The sequence below is a fragment of the Drosophila takahashii genome, chromosome 3R (genome assembly GCF_030179915.1).
Source record: "Drosophila takahashii strain IR98-3 E-12201 chromosome 3R, DtakHiC1v2, whole genome shotgun sequence".
Taxonomy (NCBI): Eukaryota; Metazoa; Arthropoda; class Insecta; order Diptera; family Drosophilidae; genus Drosophila; species Drosophila takahashii.
The window spans coordinates 23,953,289-23,977,669 of NC_091681.1; the positions used below are offsets into that span (position 1 = coordinate 23,953,289).

The 24,381-nt window shown below is 38.8% G+C and overlaps 4 protein-coding genes across 5 annotated transcripts; 2 read left to right on the forward strand and 2 right to left on the reverse strand.

Annotated features, from left to right (window-relative positions):
• The first annotated feature begins 39 nt into the window (after positions 1-39).
• grsm (granny smith) lies at positions 40-24,306 on the forward strand. 2 transcript variants are annotated; one of them, XM_017149630.3, is made up of 7 exons: positions 40-249; positions 313-540; positions 12,977-14,010; positions 14,080-14,236; positions 16,413-16,589; positions 23,819-23,929; positions 24,012-24,306. In XM_017149630.3, the coding sequence occupies exons 1-7, from the start codon at positions 103-105 to the stop codon at positions 24,141-24,143; spliced, it is 1,986 nt and encodes a 661-aa protein (XP_017005119.2). In that variant the 5' UTR covers positions 40-102; the 3' UTR covers positions 24,144-24,306. The 2 variants fall into 2 exon arrangements, with proteins under 2 accessions (XP_017005119.2, XP_017005120.2); XM_017149631.3 differs by lacking the exons at positions 40-249; positions 313-540 and adding an exon at positions 11,745-11,923.
• On the forward strand, positions 4,991-6,018 carry LOC108062806 (uncharacterized). The gene is made up of 2 exons (XM_017149635.3): positions 4,991-5,180; positions 5,386-6,018. The coding sequence occupies exons 1-2, from the start codon at positions 5,131-5,133 to the stop codon at positions 5,987-5,989; spliced, it is 654 nt and encodes a 217-aa protein (XP_017005124.2). The 5' UTR covers positions 4,991-5,130; the 3' UTR covers positions 5,990-6,018.
• On the reverse strand, positions 6,340-8,762 carry Cyp304a1 (Probable cytochrome P450 304a1). Its single transcript, XM_017149632.3, has 4 exons — positions 8,637-8,762; positions 8,326-8,577; positions 6,825-7,681; positions 6,340-6,770 (listed from the first exon to the last, which is right to left on the reverse strand). The coding sequence occupies exons 1-4, from the start codon at positions 8,728-8,730 to the stop codon at positions 6,441-6,443; spliced, it is 1,533 nt and encodes a 510-aa protein (XP_017005121.2). The 5' UTR covers positions 8,731-8,762; the 3' UTR covers positions 6,340-6,440.
• On the reverse strand, positions 9,751-11,241 carry Spc25. Its single transcript, XM_017149634.3, has 3 exons — positions 11,079-11,241; positions 10,797-11,013; positions 9,751-10,311 (listed from the first exon to the last, which is right to left on the reverse strand). The coding sequence occupies exons 1-3, from the start codon at positions 11,203-11,205 to the stop codon at positions 9,984-9,986; spliced, it is 672 nt and encodes a 223-aa protein (XP_017005123.2). The 5' UTR covers positions 11,206-11,241; the 3' UTR covers positions 9,751-9,983.
• Positions 24,307-24,381: the final 75 nt, after the last annotated feature.

The following is a 24,381-nucleotide window of genomic DNA, read 5'->3' on the forward strand; positions in this document are numbered from 1 at the left end:
TCATAATTTTTTCAACGCAGACAGCCTTGAAAATTGTATCTGTATTTTTCTTATTTAAGCACTAATTTCAAATTCTAGTAAAGCTAAAAAGCCAAAATAAATATGGAACCTTATGTAAATGGATATTTTAGTTATCTGATGGAAAATCAGCTTCAATGTGAGGACATTCCGATGAGGGAAGCACTACGTCAGGGAGCAGAGGAGTGGAATGCACTAAGCCCAAGTGAAAGGACCAAGTATAGGGGAAAGGTGAGTTGGAAAACTTATATTATACACCTATTTTATTATCTCTAAAAAACCTAATTCCTGCAGAACAAAAGTCGTCATCTGCATAAATGCTCAAATTGTCGTCATAAGCGTCAGCCAGAGAAACAAAAAAGCTTAAAGCGATGTCCAAAGAGCCCGACTCTAAGCTATAGTCATCGATCCAGGATGCAACGTCCTTGCAGCCCAAGGAGCTTTAGAAATAAATATTGTCCAAGAAAGTGCAGTTCTCGGCGCACAAGACGGGTATGCTTACTGAAGAGAACAACTAAAGTGGTAAGTCCCAACATTTTATTTAGTTATTTATTTGGTTGTATCCTAGCCAGGGACCGTAACAGTTATAAGTTTTACTTTAAAAGTCATCGATTAATCGTTATTCAGCACCTTTTATTTATAAGTCATGACGTAACTGTTATTTCAGACTTTTAAAATAAAAGTCAGAAAATAACAGTTATTTTTTGACCGAAAAAATAAAAGTCCTCCGTAACTTTTATTCATGACTTTTATAATAAAAGTCTAAAAATAACTGTTATTTTTAGACTGAAAAAATAAAAGTCAAGATAACTCTTACGAAAAGACTTATAGTAAAAAAATCATTAAATAACTTTTATTTGGTGATCGAAAATATATAAGTCTTAAATATCTGTTGCTCAATTGGAATTGGAATTTTAAAGGTTGCAATTTGTACTTATACACATGAATTCTTCAACATAATAAGACCTCGAATTCTTCAGACCTAGAGGAACCATTAATGACCATTGTAACAATTTTTAAAGTTCTAACCAATACAGCCATTCATGAATTCTTCAACATAATAAGACCGCGAATTCTTCAGACCTAGAGGAACCATTAATGACCATTGTAACAATTTTTAAAGTTCTGGCCAATACAGCCATTCATGAATTCTTCAACATAATAAGACCGCGAATTCTTCAGACCTAGAGGAACCATTAATGACCATGGTAACAATTTTTAAAGTTCTAACCAATACAGCCATTCATGATGTCATAAACTCATATAGCGAGCCTTGATAATTACTAGCGCGACATTGAATAATATGCGTATACATAATCGAGTATTCATATGTTATTCAAATATTTTATTGTCAAAGGTTTTGTTGTACATCGTTACATTATTAGTTGAGTTCAACATAAAAGGTTGTCATAAATTTTTACTAAAAATGGGTCGTAAGAAAAACTTAATTCATCGAAATTTTTTTGAATTCGATTCCGTAAAAAACCTGTCGGTATGCAAAATTTGCCACAAAACTTTTTTCGGAAATTTTGTCACGAACTTAAGGCGCCATCTGGAGTCAGTTCATGGAGACAGCGTACCTGACGAAATGGAAAAAAAAAATGATGAAAGCCCCGAAAAAAAAATTAAATTTTCCGTTTGTTTTGCGGCGGAAGACGTAAAGGACGCTTGCGTAGAGCTAGTAACGTCCGAAAAAGTACCATTTTCTCTATTTGACTCGAAGGCATTTCAATTCTTTACGGATCAAATTTTTATGGGCGTGAACATCCCCAAAATTTCTTCGCGAAATATAATAGAGTTGGTATCTCACAAATACGACAGCATTAAAAATAAAATGATTTCGGGCCTGAAAAATCGGATGGTGTCCCTAAAAATTGATGGAGCTACCAGGTTAAATCGAAGTATTCTTGGCGTAAACTTGCAGTACTATAATGGAAGCAAAATTGTAATTCATACTCTTGCAATAATAGAGTTAAATGTGCGATCAACAGCGGAGAATATTAGTGCCACAGTGTCCGACATTTTAAAACAGTTTGCGATTCGTAAAAGCCAAGTTTTCTCAATTACGACTGACAATGGACGCAACATGGTTAAATCAGTGGAGCTGTTGAATACTTGCGAAGATAATGAAGGTGACATTGCTTCCCGGGATGATGAAATGGACATACTTGAAGGAGTTTCAATAGACTCTGTAAAGTCCGTAAAGTGTGCAGCACACACTCTCCAGTTAGCAGTGAAGGACTTCATGGACCAACAATCATGCCAAATAATTGATAATGCCAGGACATTAGTAAAAAAATTAAGAACCCCTTCTTACAGGTAACTAAAAATCAAATTCTTTACATTATTTAAAGATAATTTTTAAATTTGATAATTACAGGAACCTGCTAATGAATGGATCCTTTACGCAACCTCCTATGGACGTGTCAACTAGGTGGAACTCCACATACTCGATGCTGAAACAGCTTCTAAATCTAAGGGAGCTTTGTGAGATGCATGTACCTACCCCATTGGCGAACGAGGACTGGGACTATTTGAAGACCTTGGTAGCAACACTTAAGCCCGCCTACATAGCCACAAAAAAACTGCAAAGCAGCCAGCTATACATGGCAGACTTCAACAAGCTGTGGATTGAACTCAAGCTCAATATTAAACTTATGAAAAATAGTTGCAGCGATCTCTTAGCCGAGTGCCTCGAAAAAAGAGATGAAATTTTGTTAAACAATTCTGTGGTTCTCTGTAGCCTATTCCTTGACCCTAGACTTCGGCGAGTTCTAGGACAGAATGAAGCTAACCGAATATCCGCAGTACGTCATTTAAAGGACCTCATGCAGCAAATATTTGCTGTTAAAAATTTTGTATGTAAACATGAAAAGATTACAAAACGTTGTTAACAAAATTTTACAACTTTTATAGGTAAATTCACCAACCAAAAGTTCATCATCATCATCATCATCATTATCATCGTCATCATCATCATCATTATCATCATCATCATTATCATCATCATCATCATTGCTAAATGAATTTTTAAATTCAATACCTAGCGAATCTAATGAAGAGGATAGTAGTGACGAAGTAGGAGCCAAACTCAGAGAAGCTTATTGGGAAATTGAAAGCTACTACCCTAAGCCAATCGATACCACTATTGACGTAATGGAATATTGGGAGAAGGTTAAATTTAAATTGCCATATTTATATCAACTGGCTAGGGTCGTGCATTCAGTGCCGGCCACACAAGTGAGCGTGGAGCGCTCGTTTTCGGCACTGAAACTAGTTTTAAGCGACTTAAGAAGCAACATAAGCCCTGAGTCGCTTGAAAAAATATTATTTGTAAAACTCAACAACAAATTCAATGAAATATAAATTTTATATTATAAAAATACGTCAAATGCATTTTTAATATTGAACATATTCGGTAGCACTGCGGGGTTCGATTGGTGAAAAAGTTTTACTATGTAAGAGCCTATGGTTTCTCTAGGTCTGAAGATTTCGCGGTCTTATTATGCTTATGACTTTATGAATGGCTGTATTGGTCAGAACTTTAAAAATTGTTACCATGGTCATTAATGGTTCCTCTAGGTCTGAAGAATTCGCGGTCTTATTATGTTGAAGAATTCATGAATGGCTGTATTGGTTAGAACTTTAAAAATTGTTACCATGGTCATTAATGGTTTCTCTAGGTCTGAAGAATTCGCGGTCTTATTATGTTGAAGAATTCATGTGTATAAGTACAAATTGCAACCTTTAAAATTCCAATTCCAATTGAGCAACAGATATTTAAGACTTATATATTTTCGATCACCAAATAAAAGTTATTTAATGATTTTTTTACTATAAGTCTTTTCGTAAGAGTTATCTTGACTTTTATTTTTTCAGTCTAAAAATAACAGTTATTTTTAGACTTTTATTATAAAAGTCATGAATAAAAGTTACGGAGGACTTTTATTTTTTCGGTCAAAAAATAACTGTTATTCTCTGACTTTTATTTTAAAAGTCTGAAATAACAGTTACTTCATGACCAATTTCAAAAAAGTTACAAAAATTTAGGTCATTGCGGATCTGAATAGACCGCATTAGATTGGTTATGTGACTTTTTTCTCTGATTTTTAGTGGGATCCGAAGTGCAAGATTTTTTTGATTAAAAATAATAAAATAACTGTTATTTTCGGTCCCTGATCCTAGCGTTACAAGTTTAATGAATTAATCCGCTAGTCATCCAGTTATCCTTATATTTATTTTGAATACATAAACTTACATGTGTAAAACACATGCAAAACAACAAATATCATTTAAACAAAAGCCAGAATTTGGGTGAGGGGAGTTTTCGGTACTGAATTTACTTCTGAAAACCATTTTTTGCAACAAAAACCTCCATGCTACGCACCTGTCTTAAACTTGTAATCACGTCTGTTTTTTTTAATTACTTACTACTTACTTTACCACTAAATTTTTACTTTCATGAAGATTTTTTCAGGATTTTTTGGTATTGTTTATAGTTATTATCATATCTTGATAGCTAGATAGGGTTACCTTGCACTTGTGGCAGTTGGTTTTAAAATTCTATTTGCAACAAAAGATATGATTAACTTTGGCTATCAATTTTTCCCTGTTATCAACTCTGTTTCCTTTTTTTTCATTTTTATAACGTCTGATGTGTTATTTTATTTGTCTTATCAGCGAAGCTTTTAAAATTATCAACAATCATTTTGAACAGATCTTGTTTTTATGGTTTCTTTGATGGTTCACTTTTTTGTTTTCGTTTTCATTCGGTTATCATGGAATCGACGACACCTGAATCGCCCGATTTCTTTATCAAACTTCAGGTGGCTTAATGTGTCCAATTAGTAGCCAGTATTGATTTATAGTCCATAAAAATATCGTTTTTTGATAATTTGAAAAAGTGTTACCTTTTTCTAGTCATATTGGAATATTTAGTCAAAAAGTTTTGGATTTTTAAAGGTCCAGTAAATCGTTTGCACTGAGATCCAAGACACTCAAGACAACGGTGTCAAATTATTCTGGGAGAAATTTCGAAGTACAAATAGGTGAAGTCGATTTTTTTGTGAGACAATTGCTGAATTGAATTGCCTGTAAATTTCAAGTCTCAAAATGTCCCACACTTGCCCGGTCCATAATAAGGACTCCAATGCTTTAGTCATGTAAGTTTTGAAAGGATCTCCCTTTAAAGATAAAATAAACAGATTTTGAAACCGCAAGCAAATTGAAGATATCCACTAGTTAGATCAATAAATAAATTCCTACTGTCTTATTAATTTTTTAAAAAAATTTTTTAATGGTAATTACACACGTTTTTTGTAATATTACTTAAAAAAAATGTTGTGTAACAATGTGGTTTGCACCCAGCGCCAAATCGGCTAATTCGGACGACACCAAGATCGCGATGTGCGCCTCGTTGGAGTTGGACAACTGCCGGGCGGAGAACTCGCAGCTCAAGAAGAAGTTGATCGAGTACGAGGCCACGATCAGGAGCCTCGAGCAGCTGGTGGCCACCATTGCCGAGAAGCAGCACCAGATCCTCAGCGAGGTGGTGGAGCTGCGCAAGGAGAGTCGTGCCGCATCGATGGAACTCACTCCCCAGGAGGACACGTCAGGCAACTCGTCCGTGATCCTGCAGAATGACGACGGCGATGAGGATGGCTACAGGCCGGATTCGGAATCGGAGGCCAACGATACACAGTCTCCGGTTCTTTCTGCCCACTCCTCGACGGCATCGCTGGTTTCTTTATGCTTTTCATCGACCAGCTCACTGGGAACGTCCTTGGTCGATGGTAGCTCGGATTCCGAGTATGAGAGGAATCTATATAACGAATTGGAATTGGAGTGCTATCCCGACCACGAGTCGGATCAATCGGAGGAGAATGGGGAAGCCGAACCGCTTCCAAACACACCAACTCCCGAAATTCTGCAGCAACAAGATTACACCTCTGAGTCCGATACCGAACCATGAGCTCACTGCTGATATAATATTTACTGAAATGAAAAATAAATAAACGTTGTGTTGAAAAAAAGTTAAGCTTATTGTATTTATTTTTAGAGAACTATTAAGATGTTTAAAACGGTTTCTTAAGTTTTATATTAGTTTACAGATAACCTCTTATCAATATAAATATGAAATAATATTATATTATTAAATGATATAATAAAATACCAAATTTATATGTTCAGCTGATGAGAAATAAGCTGTAATCTTTATTCATATCGAAATGACATGAGCCACTTTATCTTTAAATTTTTTTCTGTGTTCTTATATGAAACAATTACTTGTTTATTCTCACCACACTTCGCATGACAACAAATTGTTTATTCGTACAGTTTTACATTTCTTGTCCCAATTCTAAAAATGTCTTAAAAATAGTTAACTCTAATATCTTGGATATTTTCATTGTACTTGAGGGACTTCAGTGCCGATCCTTCAGTTGAACCCAGAAATCGGGCGGCGAGATAATCAGACCGTTGAGGTTCTGGGAGAGATCAGGCAGTTTATCTTTGGGGCCCAGGACGAAGTCAAAGTGCTGGCACATGGTCGCTGTCACCAGAAAGAGCATGTTACGGGCGAAAGTCTCACCGGCGCACAGCCTTTTTCCCGCTCCGAAGGGCAGAGAAACGTCCAGCTTCAAGCAGAGTTTGCCCTCCGAATCGAGGAACCGCTCCGGGCGGAATTGCTCCGGATCCGACCAGACACGAGAGTCCGAGTGGAAGGCATACAGGCTGGGCACCACAATGGTATCCTAAGGAAAAAGTTATCAGAACTATATAAAATAATAGTGTTTAAATTAGGATACCTTCGGTATCCGGTAGCCCAGCAACTCGGTGTCCTCCAGAGCTTTGTGCGGCACATCGGAGGGAACCAGTGTTTCAATGCGCAGACCCTCGCGAACTGTGGCCTCCGTAAAAGGCAGATTCTTGCGGTCCTCCAGAGTGGGCAGTCTTCCGCATCCCACCACCTCGTCGATTTCCCGCTGCATTCGCCGCAAAACATCGGGATAAAGCATGAGATACTGAACGAGCAGCGCCAACTGAACACCGATGGCAGTGAAGGCCGGAAAGGAAAAGTCCACCAGGCCCATTATGAGCTGATCCCTGTTGAAACCATAGCCTGGAGATCGGCGCATTTCCGCTATATAGACATCCATAAAGTTTCGCTCGACACCCTCCTCGTAGCTATCCAAATATCGATCCACAAAGTCGGCAAAGAATTGGCGCACAAACAGATTGGATTCGTTTAGCTTGTTGTAGCCACTCCATTCGGGCCAAAAGTGGCGAATCCAAGGCATTATGCTCAACATCCGGCCATAGTCGTCCGCATTCCTCTGGAACTGCATGCCCATTTGGCAGAGCTTCACCAATCTGGCCATTTCCTCGCGACTCTGGCACTCATTGTACACAATGTGAAAGTGGCAGTTGGCCGAGAATGGATTGAAGAGCAGCGGCAGAAGCACGCGGTATCCGCCAGGTTTCACCATCTCGTGCTCATGCGGATACTTTGGTCCATTGCGGATCAGGTCGAGCATGTCCGTCAACTGCTCCTGGATGACCAATTCGAGTTGTTCGAATCGTCGCCCGAAACCAAAGTCTCGTAAATAGCGCAGGATAAAGCGACGCTGCTCTTTCCAAAGGGGGCCATCCTGAAAGAAGATTCCTGTAGAGGGGAATATATTATATTAAATTTAATATTATTAACTATTAAAACCCCTTCGACTTATCGGTCATGGTGGCGGTTGATAGATTAAGTTCTTATAACATACGGTTGTTAGAAAAAGTATTGTGGCCTCGATAAAATTCTGTAAATACCGTTTTGAAAAGTATTTTTATAAAAAAAAAACATTTTAAATATTTAAAAAAACGTTATTAAAACTTCTGAAATATTTAAAAACAAAATAAAACAAAATTATGCCCAAATTAGGCTCTCTATAAATAAATAAATCACATTTAAAAGTGTAAAAAACATTATTTATCGAAGAAAATATATAAATAATAATAAAATAATTATATTTTTTAAATAAAAGTGCGAAAAACATTATTTATCGGAGAATAGTAAATTGAATCTTTAGTTTTAAAATAACTCAACTAAAATATAAGATAAGAGGAATCTATAAAATACCATAGACCACTCAAACGAACAATTTTACTTTCTTCGGCTAAAGTGCACTCAGTGTTAATCGGTTTTAAGCGATAAGAGTGTTTTGTTCGCCTGATGCGACAATTAATTCACGATTGACCCCGATATTTTCAACAACGCCATTATAAGTGTCCATTATCAATGGCCGATATGATTAGACTCACCTCGTACATCTTGGCCGGGATCTCGCATAGCGGCCACGAAAAGTTTGGGACGTCCATCGAAGACCTTGTTGTTAAGGATCTCGCGGACTCCCTCCGAATTATGGACGACGGCCACCGGGAAAGGACCCACATACAGCCCGATTATATCCGATTTATACCACCGACTGAGGGTCAAAGCAGCCTTATGCAAATACTTGAAGTTGATGATCAGCATAAAGAGATAGCTTCCGAACATCGGTATCCTTGGAGGACCTGTGAATAATCCAGTTAGCCTTTGGACTCCTTGGGAACGATTCCAAGCGAAAACGAACCGGGAGGAAAACCGCAGGGTCGACCGACTGCATATCGATACGAAAGGAAAAGGAACACTGCGGTGCAGACCGCCAGGAGAATTGCCGTGATCATCTTAGAGTCCGGACATCAACTGAATCCGTAGCTGCCGTGCAGCCGCGTTTTTGTAGCCACGATAAGTCACTCACACTTTCGACGGACAATAGCAATTAAGCAACGCCAATCTATATGGATCGGCGTTTATTCATAGATCGGTTAGCCGGTGGAACTCTGTCTCGCTTATGACTTTTGTGATTTCTCGATTAACAGCGGCCGCCACGACAAAAGCTCAAAAAATCAAATCTATAAAAACAATTACTTTCTTCACCTTTTTTCGCTCATAGCAAGGAATTTTTTGTAAGGTCTCTTGTGGGTTGCATTATCCTTGGGATATAACTTAATCCTGCTAAATAATTGTCCACTTTTGGAAAATATATGAGCAGACTAAAATACCCAGATACTAACTACCAAATAATCACTGGTTCATTGGACCTAGAAATAAGCAAGTAAATTGACAATATGATTGATTAATTAAATTAAATATAGAACGATACAAAAAATGTAAAACTTGCTTAGCAAGTATTTCTTCTGAGCACTTAAAAATCAATCCATCAATTCGACAATTTTTATATACTATACATATTTATGGGATCAAAACCATTCGAATTATAACGGCATGTAGAAAATTAACAAAATGTTAAGATATTTTTTAGTGTCTTAATGTTCAAAATATATTTATTGGCTATACTTGGGTGTAAGTGATATTATTTCGTTGTAAGCGAATTTGTACCTCGTTCGCTCAATAAACTGGTTTGGAATTTGAATATTTTTAAGCGCCGTTGGAGAGATTAGAGATATCTCCTATTGGCTTGACCTGATGGCGACGTCTCCTAAAATATCATATTAAGCTTCCGGTAAATTGAAGACAAATATTAAAAATTTAAAGGTTATTTAAAAAAAAAACGATCAAAAAACATATAGGAAAAACGCAACCACTGAAAAGATAAAATTATTTTCAAGGAAAAAATATATAATTTTTTTTGATACTTCATTTTAAGTAATTTGTAGTCAAAATTAAATATCTTAAACGGGAACTTTAGTAAATATATTTATTAACGCTTCTTATCGTAGAATACGTGCAAAATAATTACGAATGATATTAAAAAATTACAAGCTTTACTTAGCACGCTAAAAATAACTGCAGTAATTCGGATAAAACCCCTTAAACTTAAATAGCAATTAGAATTAACTGTGCTATTATTTTGTCGCCAACTATTTAAAGTGCTCTAATGGCAATGGGGCTTCACCAGGCCAGGCCAGCCGGCTAATCAAATGTGACTCGTCGGCGAGGTGAGATCAATCTCAATTATGGACTTGCCCTCGGCCGCCTCCTTGGGTGGCGTAGTAGGAGTAGTAGGCGATTCCATAGACATTTCCGTGGCCAGCGAGACGAGCTGTCGCCACTGGAATACGTCGATATTAAGGCTTTGAAGGTGCTGACAAAGTGACTCCAGTCCCTCCACATCGGTGGCCTTCAGATCAAAGGGTATCAACTGGTCGCCTTTGTCGTCACGCAGCACAGTGACCCCTTTCACACGTGCCGGCAACGCGTCGTGATTTAAATAGGTCCCTGTTGTCTTCGACAGCGTGTGAATGCTATAAAATTAAACAAAAGAACATGTATTGCTTTCATTATTACATTATATGCTTGATAATTTTTCGAATTCAGAACAATTACGCATGTGAAGTTGAGCAAATATTTGATAGGTTTGAGTTTGTTTATAATACTAAACTGGGCTTCGACCTGAATACCTAAATTAATTCTTCAGTCGTTATCGACATTTCTTATAATAGTCAATGGGTTAAAATATATTAATAGAAAATCATAAATGATCTTACAAATAATTGTATTAAAATTGGCATTACACTTTTATTTAATATGATTTTTAAGGCACACATTTTAAATATAATTTTGAAAAATATATGTAAAAAAATATTATTTTTTTAGGGTTTATATAAATTATTGAAATTGGGGCCTAAAGATTAATTGATTTTCTTAAAATCTCATTTGGATAAATAGGAATCTATAGTTTGATAAAAAATAAAAAAGTAAGGTAATACAAAAAATCCCATAAGCTGACCTTTCCATGGCTTCGTTTCTGTGCTGCCTGGCCAACATATTGAGCTGTTTTATCTGATCCCTCATCACGAGATTCCTCTGTTTGGTGGCCTCCAGTTCTTGAGTCAGTTCCTCCATAAAGTCAGCTCGCTTCTCCAACTCCCCGCAGCGCAGCATTTTAACTTTCTGTACTTTTGCCGCCTTTTGGCGATGGCGAACTACTTCCTCCTTGAGATCCACTAAGATATTCATAGAAAATCTATTAATTAAAACCATAAAATGGAACAACATTATTACAACTCACACAGATTGCTGTTGAATTTGGAGATTTTCTTGATGACACTCGCCTCACGCGCCTCCATGCGTATTTGTTTGTCGTACAAAGCCCTTATGCGCTTTTCGTAGGACGATTCAATCACGGTTATAGCCATATTTTGATTTATTTATTTAACTTAGTATATTCTTTAAAAATTCAGCGCCTTTTTGCTTTCCAGACGCTTGTTTTTTTATTGCCTTTCCAGTAGAGATAACACTTTAGCTAGGGATGGCATTTCCATGCCTCGGTAGAGCTGCCAGACCTGTAAAAAAGGTTTTGGTTTACATATCGATAGTTAACAACGGTTTATTGTTTTAAAAGTTGCATCTCGGAGAGCGAAATTTTGGAAATATAGAAATATAGTTTAGTAATTAAAAAAGATTTGTTAGAAACCAAAAATGAGGGTCCCCTCTGACGGCAGTAAATGGTTAACACACGTTGATAGATAAACATGGCCTCTCTAAACACATTTGACGCCAATAAAATGTCGCATAAAACAGTAAAATATTTAAAATCAGTAAACGGTTCTATTTTTTTGTAAATTCTAAATAAATTTTAAAAACGACATTCACAAATGTCAAAAAATAAGTCACGATAAAAATATTTACTTGGTTGTCGATATATCGATATAATAAAACTTGGCACATCCCTATGAGCCGGCAAGCAAAAAAAATTGCAAGTCAAATTGTCAGAGCGAAAAACAACTAATAAGCCGCATTTTCTGCAACAATTTGTGCAATTTCTAGAGTAATTAATTAATGCGTTTGCTGTTTGGTGTAAAGGCAATTCGCTCCCATCTCGCTCGCACTTACAGCAGCAGCCGCTTTGGAAAGGTAAGCAAACAATCAGGTGCAAATTGTGCAAAAAACATTTCGCAAAAGAGAAAAACTCGAACAAAGGTTCTATAAATAGAGCATATGGAATTTGCATAATGCCTCAAGCCAATATCTAGTTCTTTTGTTTTTATTACTGGTTGCAATGGATGGATAAGATATTTCTCCACTTATTTTTATGGAAACCCCGCGAATCGGTCAACGACCCACTTGTTGTTCTTGTCGCGCCGAATTCAAGGTCACGCTGACATTTATAATTTTTAATTGGTGCAATATCTTGATTTCAAAAAAATTAAAGTTTATTATGCATCATATAGACGGTTGGTAGCTTCTTTTTTAGTACTTTTCCACAAAAGATTGTTTTTTTAATTGCAAAAAAATGTTGTCTTTAGTGTTTATCGTGCCTAGAAAATAAAATATCATTATAAAATGTTATTAAAAATATTAAGAAATTTCTTATATAGAAACCTATACGGATACTATACTTAAAATGAAATTATTTTCGAAATTAATTTTTTTGGATATTAATTTATACAATAAAAATATTTACCGTTTAAAAAATAAAATTTTTTAATACATTTTATCTGTGTTGTTGTTTTATGTAGCAATTAAAATTTAAATTGCAGAAATTTTTAACAGTTCAGAACGGTGTTTTTGTTATTATTTACAAATAACAAGTAATAACAAGTGCCAAGTTCCATTACTTTAGAAAGGGTAAATATTATATTCCTCAATGAAAATTCCCTTGCAAGCTAACACTTCAATTGTAAATGGTCAGTAAAGCTTCAGTAGCCCAGATGGACCCACCCTTAACCCGAAACCCACTTCTTATCTCGCCTCCTCAGCTCTCGTGATTTATGGGTGGCTGCATCAATTGACCGCCTCTGTGTGGTGCAAAGTAGTCGACTGATAAGCAAGTGGAGCACTCAGAGTGGTAATCGCCAGATTAGCAGCGATAAGATAGTACCAATGGCTTATCGCTGGGATTGGACTAACATTCCCAGGTCTCGAAATCCGAATCTTTACTCATTCGCAAAACATCTTCTCTTCTAGATGGCCACGGACGTCAAGTTCAACGACACGCTGAGCTGCAGCGATCCGCAGTCGCATCCGGTCCTGATCATCGGCCAGCTGCGCCATCTGAATCTGCTGAAGTTCAGCCATCTGGAGAGCAAACTCAGTCCACGAGTCACCGAGGAGACCTTCCTGAATGCCGTCGCCTGTCTGCATCCGGCGCCCACCGATAAGGTTTCCCTCTATCTCGATGTGGCCACAGTTGCTGCCCTTCCATTAAAGGCATCTCGGCATAATACCGCCTCCCGGGCTCATGCCATCACCCGGCTGGTGAAGAACCATGTGCTGAACGTCTCCGAGGAGAGCGTGGTGCTGGTCTGCGAGCGGGAGAATCTATTCGCCAGCGCCTGTGCGGTGGTCCGGGCTTTTCCCCTCTATTCCCGCAAAACGGGCAATCTACTGGCTGCCAGCCAATCCAAGTCACAATTTGGTGGTGGTGACCAAGGCGATGGAAGCAAGGATGCAGGACGTAACGTGGTGAACGTTGAGTTTGTGCTGATCAACAAAGAGGGCGGCGTGGAGAGCGAACCGCTGACGGAAGACGAGCTAAATTGCCTGAATGAAACCACGCGGGCCATCCGACTGACTGCTCGCATTGTGGACATGCCCTGCAACGAGATGAACGTGGATCACTTCATCCAGGCCATCGAGGACGTGGGCAGGGAGCTGTGCATCACGCCGCAAGTAATCCGCGGCGAGGAGCTGCGCGAGCGCGGCTTTGGCGGCATCTATGGCGTCGGAAAGGCAGCGGCGGTGCCACCTGCCCTTGTGGTGCTCTCCCACGAGCCACGTGGGGCCCAGGAGACCATCGCCCTGGTCGGCAAGGGTATCGTCTATGACACTGGCGGCCTGAGCATCAAGGCCAAGACGGGCATGCCCGGCATGAAGCGCGATTGCGGCGGAGCGGCGGCCATTCTGGGCGCCTTTTACGCAGCCGTTCAGTGCGGATTCAAGGAAAACCTGCATGCCGTCTTCTGCCTGGCCGAGAATTCTGTGGGCCCAAATGCAACGCGGTGGGTTTTTAAATCTAGATACATCTAAAAAAACTATTTAAACTAATTTATTTAATTATTTTTATACAGCCCCGATGACATTCACACTCTCTACTCGGGCCGTACAGTGGAGATCAACAACACGGATGCCGAGGGCCGCTTGGTGCTCGCCGATGGCGTTTGCTTTGCCAACAAAGATCTGAAGGCCAACATCATTCTCGACATGGCTACATTGACTGGAGCTCAGGTGAGAGATACTATTAACATTTTACAGTTCCCCTCTTTCGATAAGAACAATACTATCAACACGTGATTTGTGAGGAAATTCCCTGTTTAATAAGCTTAATCAATTCAATTCTTGCTTCGGAACTTCGCGATTACATTTTAAACAGAAATACTTGATTTTATTAGGTCGATTTTCTAAGTATCTATAAGAATGGAAGAATAGAATCTAGCAGGATCTTTAAAGAATAATTGTATTTAATTATACAGATAAGTTACTGTATAATTTAATACAATTATTTTTATATTTATTATAGGAGTCAGCTTTATCTACTGACCGATTTTTTCTTCACGAAAGTCCAATTATTTAGCAACTTCCTTTCTATCCTTTTAATCGCATTAAAGGCTACAATTCAGCAGATTGAATGCACATTTCCGCCACTAATGCAGCCAGCAAATTATTTTGCCGCTGTCCAAGGTAATTTCGGTTTCGAGAGATCTTTGCGCCAGGTAACCGAAACGGTTGGCCAGGTGGTTGGTGGGTTTGGGATTGGGATGGCCTTGGATGTACTGCGAGTACAGTGCCTTGTTATGCGAGAATTTATGCCACGCTTTATAAAAGTCACGAGGTTAATTGGAAAAATAAATTGCAAATTTGGTTTTCGCTGGCAACTTGGAGGAATAGCAGCGGCAGCATTGGCAGACCAACAACAGCAAAGGATTCGTCGTTTGTGGTCGCTTTTGGGTTGCAACGGGGAGTGTGCCAGTTGGGCGGTGGGCGGTGGGGTTTTTCCATTTCCACTGCAGCGAGAAAGGGAGGGAAAACGATGGAGCAACTGAGTAGCTGCTGCGATGGCGCACAATTACCATAAATCTTGACTGCAATTTGCTTAAAATATGATGCCAATTTACGTTATTTGTGGTTCGATGGGAAATAAATCGAAACTGGTCAGGCGGGGGGCGTGGCATCCAGGCTTTTCATCCTTTTTTCCCTCTCTCTCTCCCAAAAAGCTGCATTGTTCACAGGGAAATTCCTTGGTTACCCAGCCTAAAAACGGTCAACACAATCTACTACGCTCTTCTAAAAATTTCTACATTTTGCCATTTTGTTCAGAGTTTTCGTTTTTGGCGCTTGTTGTGCTTAATTTCATTACACCCAGACACACACCTAGACGGGATGCAATAATATTAATTGCCGGCATTGGGGCAAACTGCCACTGCAAGAACAAAAAGCAGGCAACCAACACTTTTTCGCTTTTACATTTTATGTTCCTGCTGCTTGTTACACCTTTTGCAGTTGTTTTCTGCTCTGTGCGGCGGCTATTGAAGCACTGAGAAAAAATGTGGCAATCTCGTAGAATCAGGAATATAAAAAAAACATCATTCAATGAAAACCTTGTCAAATTATGAATGAATGAATTATAATTAATTATATTATATGAATAAGGTTAAAAAATCCTTAACAAAGCATTACCTAAATATTTCCGTTCTTAAATATAAAGAATTATTAAAGTAATGTAATGGTACAAAATGTATTTAAATTTTCTTCAGAATTTTTAAAAAATATCTATAATATATTTAATTTTAGAAAATTGTTATTATATGTCAGAGAAATATTATTATCCTTTGGGACTTCAATAGGTTTATATAGAATTTATTAATTTCAAGGGAGAGCCATTTTGCAATCAACAGTAATACATAGAGATCGCGACAATTAAGACCCTTAGATATTTTTTCTTATACAAGCTAGTTTATATTTTTCTCAAAGTGTACTGCTGCTGCTGTTGCTTTCGGCACTGCTGTTGGTGCTTTTGTTGCTGCTCCTGGTGCTGCTGCTGCTGCCTTCATTTGTCCAGCTGCAGTTGAACACGCGCCACGGAGTCCTTGCCTGTTGTTTGGGTGTTGCTCGTGCTAAATAACCTTGCACCTTTTTATTGCCAGTCGCGTCGGAAGCTCGCAATTTTCGTGCACCCCCCGCTCAACACCTCAGCCCCCTTGTCTTTCGCCTAACATTGTTAGTTGCTGTGCAGTTTTATTGCTGGCATTTTGTTGATTGTTGCTTGTTTTCTATCAAACCCTCCCCAGTGAGTGCGAAACCCATTCTTAAATATATGTCTGCCTGGTAGCGGGTCCTTGAATATTTCATTTGCGATTTCTCACACACACTATATATCCTATATATCTCTTTATTCTCGTTCCAGGGCGTTGCAACAGGCAAATACCATGGTGCCGTATTGACAAACTCGGAGACATGGGAGGCAAAATCGCTGCAGGCCGGACGCAAATCCGGCGATTTATTGGCGTCCATAATTTATTGCCCCGAATTGCATTTCGCCGAATTCTCTTCGGCCATTGCTGATATGAAAAACTCGGTGGCGGTAAGTACTTTTCTTCCACCATTAAAAAGAGCTATGAAAACTTTATCCTGCCTTCAATACACAAAAACGTATAAAGGCGCTTCAAGACATTGGAATTTATTAATTTTAATTTTCAGCACTGAGTATGTGGGAAAATATTCATTAGTAGGCCGTGTTTTTTTTTTGGTTTTGTAATCGCAGTTAATTGTGGTGAAAGTAAGTTGGATTTTTTTGATAGAGAAATATTTTTATAACTTATTTCTGGACTACATTTTTAATTTACATAAAAAATGGGCCAATCCTAAAAAGGTCAATTATAATTTAATAATAACCAATAGTATTTTCGATCATTTTGTTCGAATTTTATGAACAGAATCCTCAACTTCCATACATATTTTAGTTTTTATAAAGTTTAAGTCCAATTTAGCTGGCGCCCTTTTTCGAACCATCATGATATGAGTTTAAAAGCTTTTTTCCTGTCCATTCTCAATCGAACTATCTGCTGCTGCCATCTCATCCTCGTCACTCCAGCGACTTCTTGAATCCTTCTCTCGGCATTTCTTAGATTAACGGAGCTCTCCCCCTTAAATCAATCCCCAAAAGTACCTTAATTTATGCATTATCGAAGACACCCGTGCTGCGAACTTTTCCGGCCGCCCGCATTCGATAGAGAGCGAGTGACTTTGAGAAACTTTTAATCAAGTTTCGGTGTAACTTTATTCATTTGTTTTCAATTCATTTTCATTTTGCGTTTCCCCGCACATATCCATCCCATCCTCTTGCACTCTCCAGAGATATTTTACACACATTTTTAATTAACTTTATCGCTTGCACTCAATGTTGTTCTTTTGTCTTACACTCGACCGCACCGTTGCGGAAAAATGATGAACGTCATGTTTGGTTTAAAGATTGATTAGTATTACTCTGATTTATGCCATACACACACACCGCACTCCTCGTCTACGACCCATGTGGCATTCGCATGTATCAAAAACTTTGGCGTTCAATCTACGCCACCAGCCACTTTTGCAGCCATTAGAAAGGCCAGCCGGAGGAGGGGAGGTTGTCCTGGGATGGCACTAGGTGAGCCATAAACCCATCTCTGGGCGCTGGCCACCGGAGCGAGGTGCGTCCCAGCCCCGGGCTCTCTTCCTCGATTCGGTTCAGTTTGGTTCGGTTCCAGTTCCTGCCACAACAGCCAACCAAATCGAGTTACCTTATTGTACGTCGCAAGCGCCTCGGATCAATGGTCATTCATCATTGTCACGCCGTGGGCTGTGGGCGGTGGGTGTAGTGGGTGGATGGAGTTTGGATTGCCGAAGAGAGGTGCCGGGATAGGGCGGGACTGACTGGCTGGTGCGTAGATGCCGGGCAGGTCAAGTGGCGTGGCAATTTTGGCTACCTGCCAATCGCCCACCCTGCAACCTCTCGATAAATACACCTTGCGAAAACCAAACCATCTAAAGTAAAGTAGAAATATAACACCCTTTAATCATATAAATTTTAAAATTAATAATAAAGATATGGATTTGCTCAAAAACGAATTAAAAACTTTATTATAAATATACCATTTAATAGGAACTCCATAATTCAAAATTAAACCATCTAAAATAAATATTTTTCCGTAAAATATAACACTTTTTTATCATATAAATTAAAACAAATTATTTACAGTTAATATTTAAAGGAAGCCCTATACATATGTCAATTGAATAATTTGTATTTTAATTATTTCAGAAATATTATTTCTTGTAGGTATATTTTTTATAACTCTATACCATTTTAGAAAGTGACAATCCTTGGCATTTTTTATTAACTGAAAATATTTATTTCTTTATAAATTAGATTAACCCATGAAATATTAGTAATATATAACTTAATAGTTCCTAAAGTTTATTTTACAATTTTTAATTATAATTTATTCCCTCTGTGTCGTTTTTGGAAGTTGCCTGTTTGATTTTTCGTCAGTCTGCCCTATCTCGTCGTTCGAAAAAAAAAATGGGAATCAAGTCAAAATATCACACCATTGCAGGTTGGCCATGCCACACACACAACAACCTCTACACACCGCACCTCTCCGGCCCCTTAACCCCTTGACGCCCCTGCTGCAGTTGATGTGACAGCGCCGCGCACTTTGTCAATGTTGTCTGTGATAAAGTGTTTTAAATTCCAAATGCATTCAACGTTAAATGCGAAAAAGGTGAAATACCTGCCCACCCATCGGCCATTACTACCCATCACCGTCGCATTTTTTTCTGGCTCTGAGGCAAATTCCCACGCGCTGTGTTTAAATTACATGAGCTAGCTTTTTGCTCCCCCCATTCACCTCCCACCACCTACCTACCTGTATTTTTTGTCTTTCGGGTGTCTTTTCCCTTCAGTTTGCCACTAAATGGAGGGATTATGAGTGTTGTTAGCGGTCGCCAGGGCGCTTTGTTGGCCGCTGGCTTTGGCTTTCGTTCTGCGGCCCCATTCAGCTCATTTTGGCAAGCACGAGCAGGGGGTGGTGTCCCCAAGCCAGGTGATGATCCCCATTCCCATGTCTGGTCCTTAAATAACCGATTCCCATTTGTTTCACGCCCTTTTTCCAGTTGTGATCCCCTGGCGCGTGGTGATATCTGCGGCTGTTGGCTGTCAGGGGCCGATGTCCTCGATTACATGCTGCGTATTCGTGAATTAAGCGAAACCATTTAAGCCGATAATTAGGAGCTTCTCTTTTTTGGGTCCGAGCGGCAGAAATCGATGATGGGGATTCGGTTATGTCCGTGGTTTCGCTTTGTCAAATTGAAAATCATTTCAGCTTTCGTTTTTGATAATTTCAGTAAATAACTTAGAATTTGATAAACAAAGCAAAAACTGAATTCAATAAAAACGTTAATTATAAACTTCACTAATTAAATATAAAATATTTTATTATTTATATTTTTACTTCAAAATCCATGTCATTATTTATAAAATATTTTTCAATCTATTTTATTTAAATTTTAGATAATGAGCAGAATAATTGCTCAATATATCGGGTATTCCTTTAAATTGTTCTTTAAAATATTATATTAACGATAAGAATAGGTAGTAAAAAACTGTATAAAAATGGGGAACAATTACTAAAAGCACTTCATTAAATTTCCATGAACGTGAGCGAAGGAAATATCAAGTGCGTCAGCAGCTGCTCATTAAATTTCAATATTCCGGGAATTACTTTTCACTCGCCCTTAACCTTTAGGCCTTTTGCTTTTTAAAACAAAATTTCCCTCTTCCAGGCCACTAAGCAGAAGCAAACAAAAAGTGAGGAAAATAAAAATAATATTATCCCGAATTTCGACAACTTTATGACTGCGCGAGACTGTCCGACCTAGAAACCATCCATCCATCCATCCAACCATTGAACTGGCTTCTTCCGAGTAAATCGGACCTTCAGCCCTCTTTTGTCTGCGGCTTTCTTTTCTGTTTAGTATCTATGGGGGTGGTGGGATGATTCTCCACTGTACTGTGTCATAAGTTAAACATAAGCAACACGGCGGCGGGACAATAAAATTTGCTTAAACATTTCCAATTGTTTCTCAATTTCCCGGCGACGACGCAAAGGAATCTAAGTCGAAAGTTATTCGACGTTTTATGACTGTGAAATTTTCCCATTGTTGGTAATTGATTTTTATGTTAAATCGTAAAAAGCTGTTTCCCGTTTCCTGGGAAGAGAAGGGGCATGAATATTAGATAAACCCATTCCGCGGCAGCAACGTGTTGCAGTCTCTTGCTTTTGCCTTTGCTTTTGCCGCACACGCGGCGTATGCGTAATTGTTTTTGTTTTCGACTCCCCAAACCTCCCGACTCTTCGGTTCATTTTTATTGGGCGTCGACATTTTAAATTCAATTGTACGGCGACTTTTTACGTGGTTTAATGAATTAAATTGAACTTTTTATGTGGCAAAAGTTTTTTTACGGCCCGACCTCCAGGCGCCGAGTATTTCATCGTTGTTGCGGTTATGCTTAGCCGGGGTTAAGTTTTTTGATTAAAGCCAGCCGCAGCAGTTTATAAATAATGCCCAAGCTCAGTGGTTTAAATGCAGATTTCACCAGGGAGGTCGCCATGGTTTTCGAAGGGGGTGTTGGTGGGGTGGAAAGTCACGTAATTTGCGAAATGATCCCCATTTCCGCTGCCTACTTGAAGGGGCGGCGACTTTGTTAACACAAATCTTTCCGCTTGTTATTCCTTGGTTTCCGTTTAACTTTCGCTGCCGCCAGAGATGCCCACACAATATTTTAAAAACTTACAAAAAATAAATAAGAAATAATAACTATAAAAAATAAAATCTATTTAAACACTAAAAGGGTTACAAAATAATATTATATTTTTAAAAAATTAAAAGTCGAATGGGCATCACCAGAGTTTCCTAATATTTTCCTTTTTCCTTTACTGAATCCTCTCTTTGTAAATATGTATATACATTTTTTTGCCCGCTCTCCCCTGCGGCAGCAAAGTTTTTAAAGTGCTGGCTGCGACATTGCGAAAATTGAATAAAAACTGTAGCCGCCTTCAGCGAAACCATTTGATGGCATCGATGGCAAATCCTTTTCAGTGCGCGCTTCGATTATTGAATGAATGCGTAATTGATACTCCCAACTGGCTGATGCCACGGGGCGTGAATCAGTCACCGATGTAATCTCTCGTTACCCCCGACAGACATGCTATATATGCAGTTATCGCAGATTGAATATCACTAACGGCAGCTTAAATGTGAGACAATGTCGCCGGCTGGCTAATTTCAATTCAAGTTAATCGCAAATGAATCGCATCATCGCAAATGCGGATGTTTTGGGCTACGGGGCTGCGGATGTGGATGGTGTTAGTCGGGGATATATCGGCGGGGTATATGCCACAGGGTGGTCCTCGAACGGTCACGTTCCAAACCGCAATTAGTCGGCGACCCATTGTCAAACTCTGGGGGAGATTTTGGGTTTGGGGCGTGGGTGGCTAGCTGGGTGATTTGACGTTGCTTCGTTATTTACAAAAGGCCAAGAGAGATACGAAATACTCACATCAACGGGACGGGGCCCCACACACACATACACAATCAGGACCGGGCCTAATGCAATCAATGTTAATGACATTATGTTGACAAATGTTTGCCATTATTGATGAAAGGCCGACCCGATTCGACTCGATTCAGAATACATGTGCGTGAGCTCTCTGATCAGACTCGACAAACGTTAAACATTTAATTAGCGCCACAGTTACATCGAGACCTGGTTGACCTTTCATTTTTGATAGCTACCCCAATTCGGTGGTTTTGTTCTGGTAACAACTATAAAAAAGAGATTCTTAAGATTTATTACTGGATATTTTATTATCTAATCAAATTAAATTATATTAAAATATTATACACAACATTTTGTAAAGAGGTAAATAAATTAAATAAATATATAATATAAACATTTAATATATATAAATCTATTAATATGTTTATTTACTTGTTTATTTATTTTATTTTATATTTTATTATAATTAATATTATTATATTTTATATGAATATCCTTGAAGCAAATATAATCAAATTTGCAAATCATTCAGATTGGTGTTTATCTCCGACCTCTAGAATACTATTATCCTTTGCTCTGCCTTAAACTGCAACAGCAACTCTGTGGCTCAACACTTCCGTTCGCCTGCCACTAAATTGGTTCATTGGGAAACATTGCATTTGGAATGTTTTGGTAGCACACACACCCACATGCTCCATGCTTCCATCTCCCATCGCCAGGCTAATCAAACCAAAGTGGAGTAGCCAAGACATGCCGGTTTTTGTGTACTATCGGCCAGAGAAACGTCAGCCGCAAGTTTCATAACAAAAGCTGGTTATTAGCTGCAAAACCGCCAAAAACAGTAGCGGCACTGCTAGGAGGAGAAATGGAGTTTCGTCAGCAGCAGCAGGAACAACAGATACTGGAACAATTGCTGCACCGAAAGAAATAAACCAATATCAAAGATAAAAGTATTAAAAATATAGAGAAGGATTTTTTTACCAGAGAATGTTTTTAGGGATTGCCAGGAAAATAATAGATCATTCTACAAAAATGGAACACGTTTTTTTTTTAAATTTCTGACTGATCATTAATCTATTTCTACAATTTTTGAAGGGTGAAATGGATAATTATGGTAATTATAGTAGATAATGGATAGTTCTTTGTAGAAAATATAATTTAGAGTTCCGCAGATTTGGTTTTTAATTTTTCAATCATTTCTCCAAGTGTAAGAGGAAAAACGCAGGCAGTCTACAGTCTTCAGTTTTCAGATTTCATTCTTCAAGTCTGGTTCGGGGGGTGTGTGTGTTCTGGGCTCTGTTGCTTCAATGGACTTTTGACTTCCGCTGCTCGACGGACGATGTTTGCACGTCCCCAACGAATGTGAGTGTGTGTGTGTGATTTTCATCTTGAGAAGGAACTGAGCGCGTTGTCATGTAATTTTCGCAGAACTGCAGCCCCAAGTCCATAGTCCCATAGTCCCATAGTCGTCCTGTCCGCTCGATTCCGTGGCTCCTGCTGCTGAAGTCTGCCAGTTAACTCCTTTTTTTGGCCAACTGTCAGCAGAGTGTTCGCATATGTGCGTTGGTTCCTCCTTTATTTGGCTGGTCGTGCAAAGTGTACTTTATGTTTGGCATTTAAGCGCTGCAATTTCCGCTCAAGTTAGTAGAGCGACTGCTTCCGCTACGCAGCTGCCAGTGCATGGCATATAATTTAGGCATTAGCACACCCAGACTTGCCACTGGCGAGGTGCGTTTAAAAGGTATTTGAAAGGGAAACCCAAGGAATGGGATAAATGTAAAATTTTTTATATAATTGGGAAAACATGCTTTCGGAAATGTCTAATAAAATGCTCTCCAGCTTAAACTTGTATTTTAAATATTTAATAAGAGAATTCTTAGTAGGAAAGTGACGGTTAATGTAAGAAAAATTTTTTCTATAAACATTTTTTCAATTCCATAAATGCAAACCAACTCTTTGACCAAAATATAAATTTATTGTATTTAATTACCAAAAAAAAAGAACATTATATACTTTTTAAGCCACCCTCGTTTGTTCATCTATCTCTATAAATATATTTTCTTGTTGCGCTGCACCACAGGACGCTTTTTTAATAAAGCGACGCCAAGTTTTGCTTGTTGCATGCAGCGCAGCACATCCACAAAATGCTTCCCATATACTCGTATATGCGTATGTGTCACCATGTCTAACTGAAATTTCCCTTCCGCTTGCAGGATCGACAGAACGCGCAATCCTCCTGCGCCGGCCTCTTCATAGCCGCCCATCTGGGCTTCGACTATCCCGGCATCTGGATGCACGTCGATATGGCCACGCCCGTTCATTGTGTAAGTGATTCGATCCAGCTGCAATCCGCTTTATTTCCCAGCGTATTTAATATGATTTCTGTTCTTTGCTTTTCTGTTTCAGGGGGAGCGTGCCACTGGCTATGGCGTTGCCCTGCTGCTGACCCTCTTCGGTGGCCACACGGACTCCAAGCTGCTGCAATCCATCGCCCCCACGGACGAGGAGCCGCCCTCGAAGCGCCTGTGCCGCGATTAACTGAGCCTGCCTTCTCCTGTGCCATGTGCCTGACCGATTAATATGCATTTCAATCATTTTATTTGTCCAATTGTGCTCCTGAAGCGCTAGCCGCCACATTGTGTAGCCGACAGGCACTAAAAAAGCCATTAAATTTTAGAAATACACGAAGTATGAAATTAAATTGGTTGTTTTGTTTTTGGATATTTATATTTAAGATAGAAAAACATTTTATTCAACCTTTTTTAGACCATTTTAG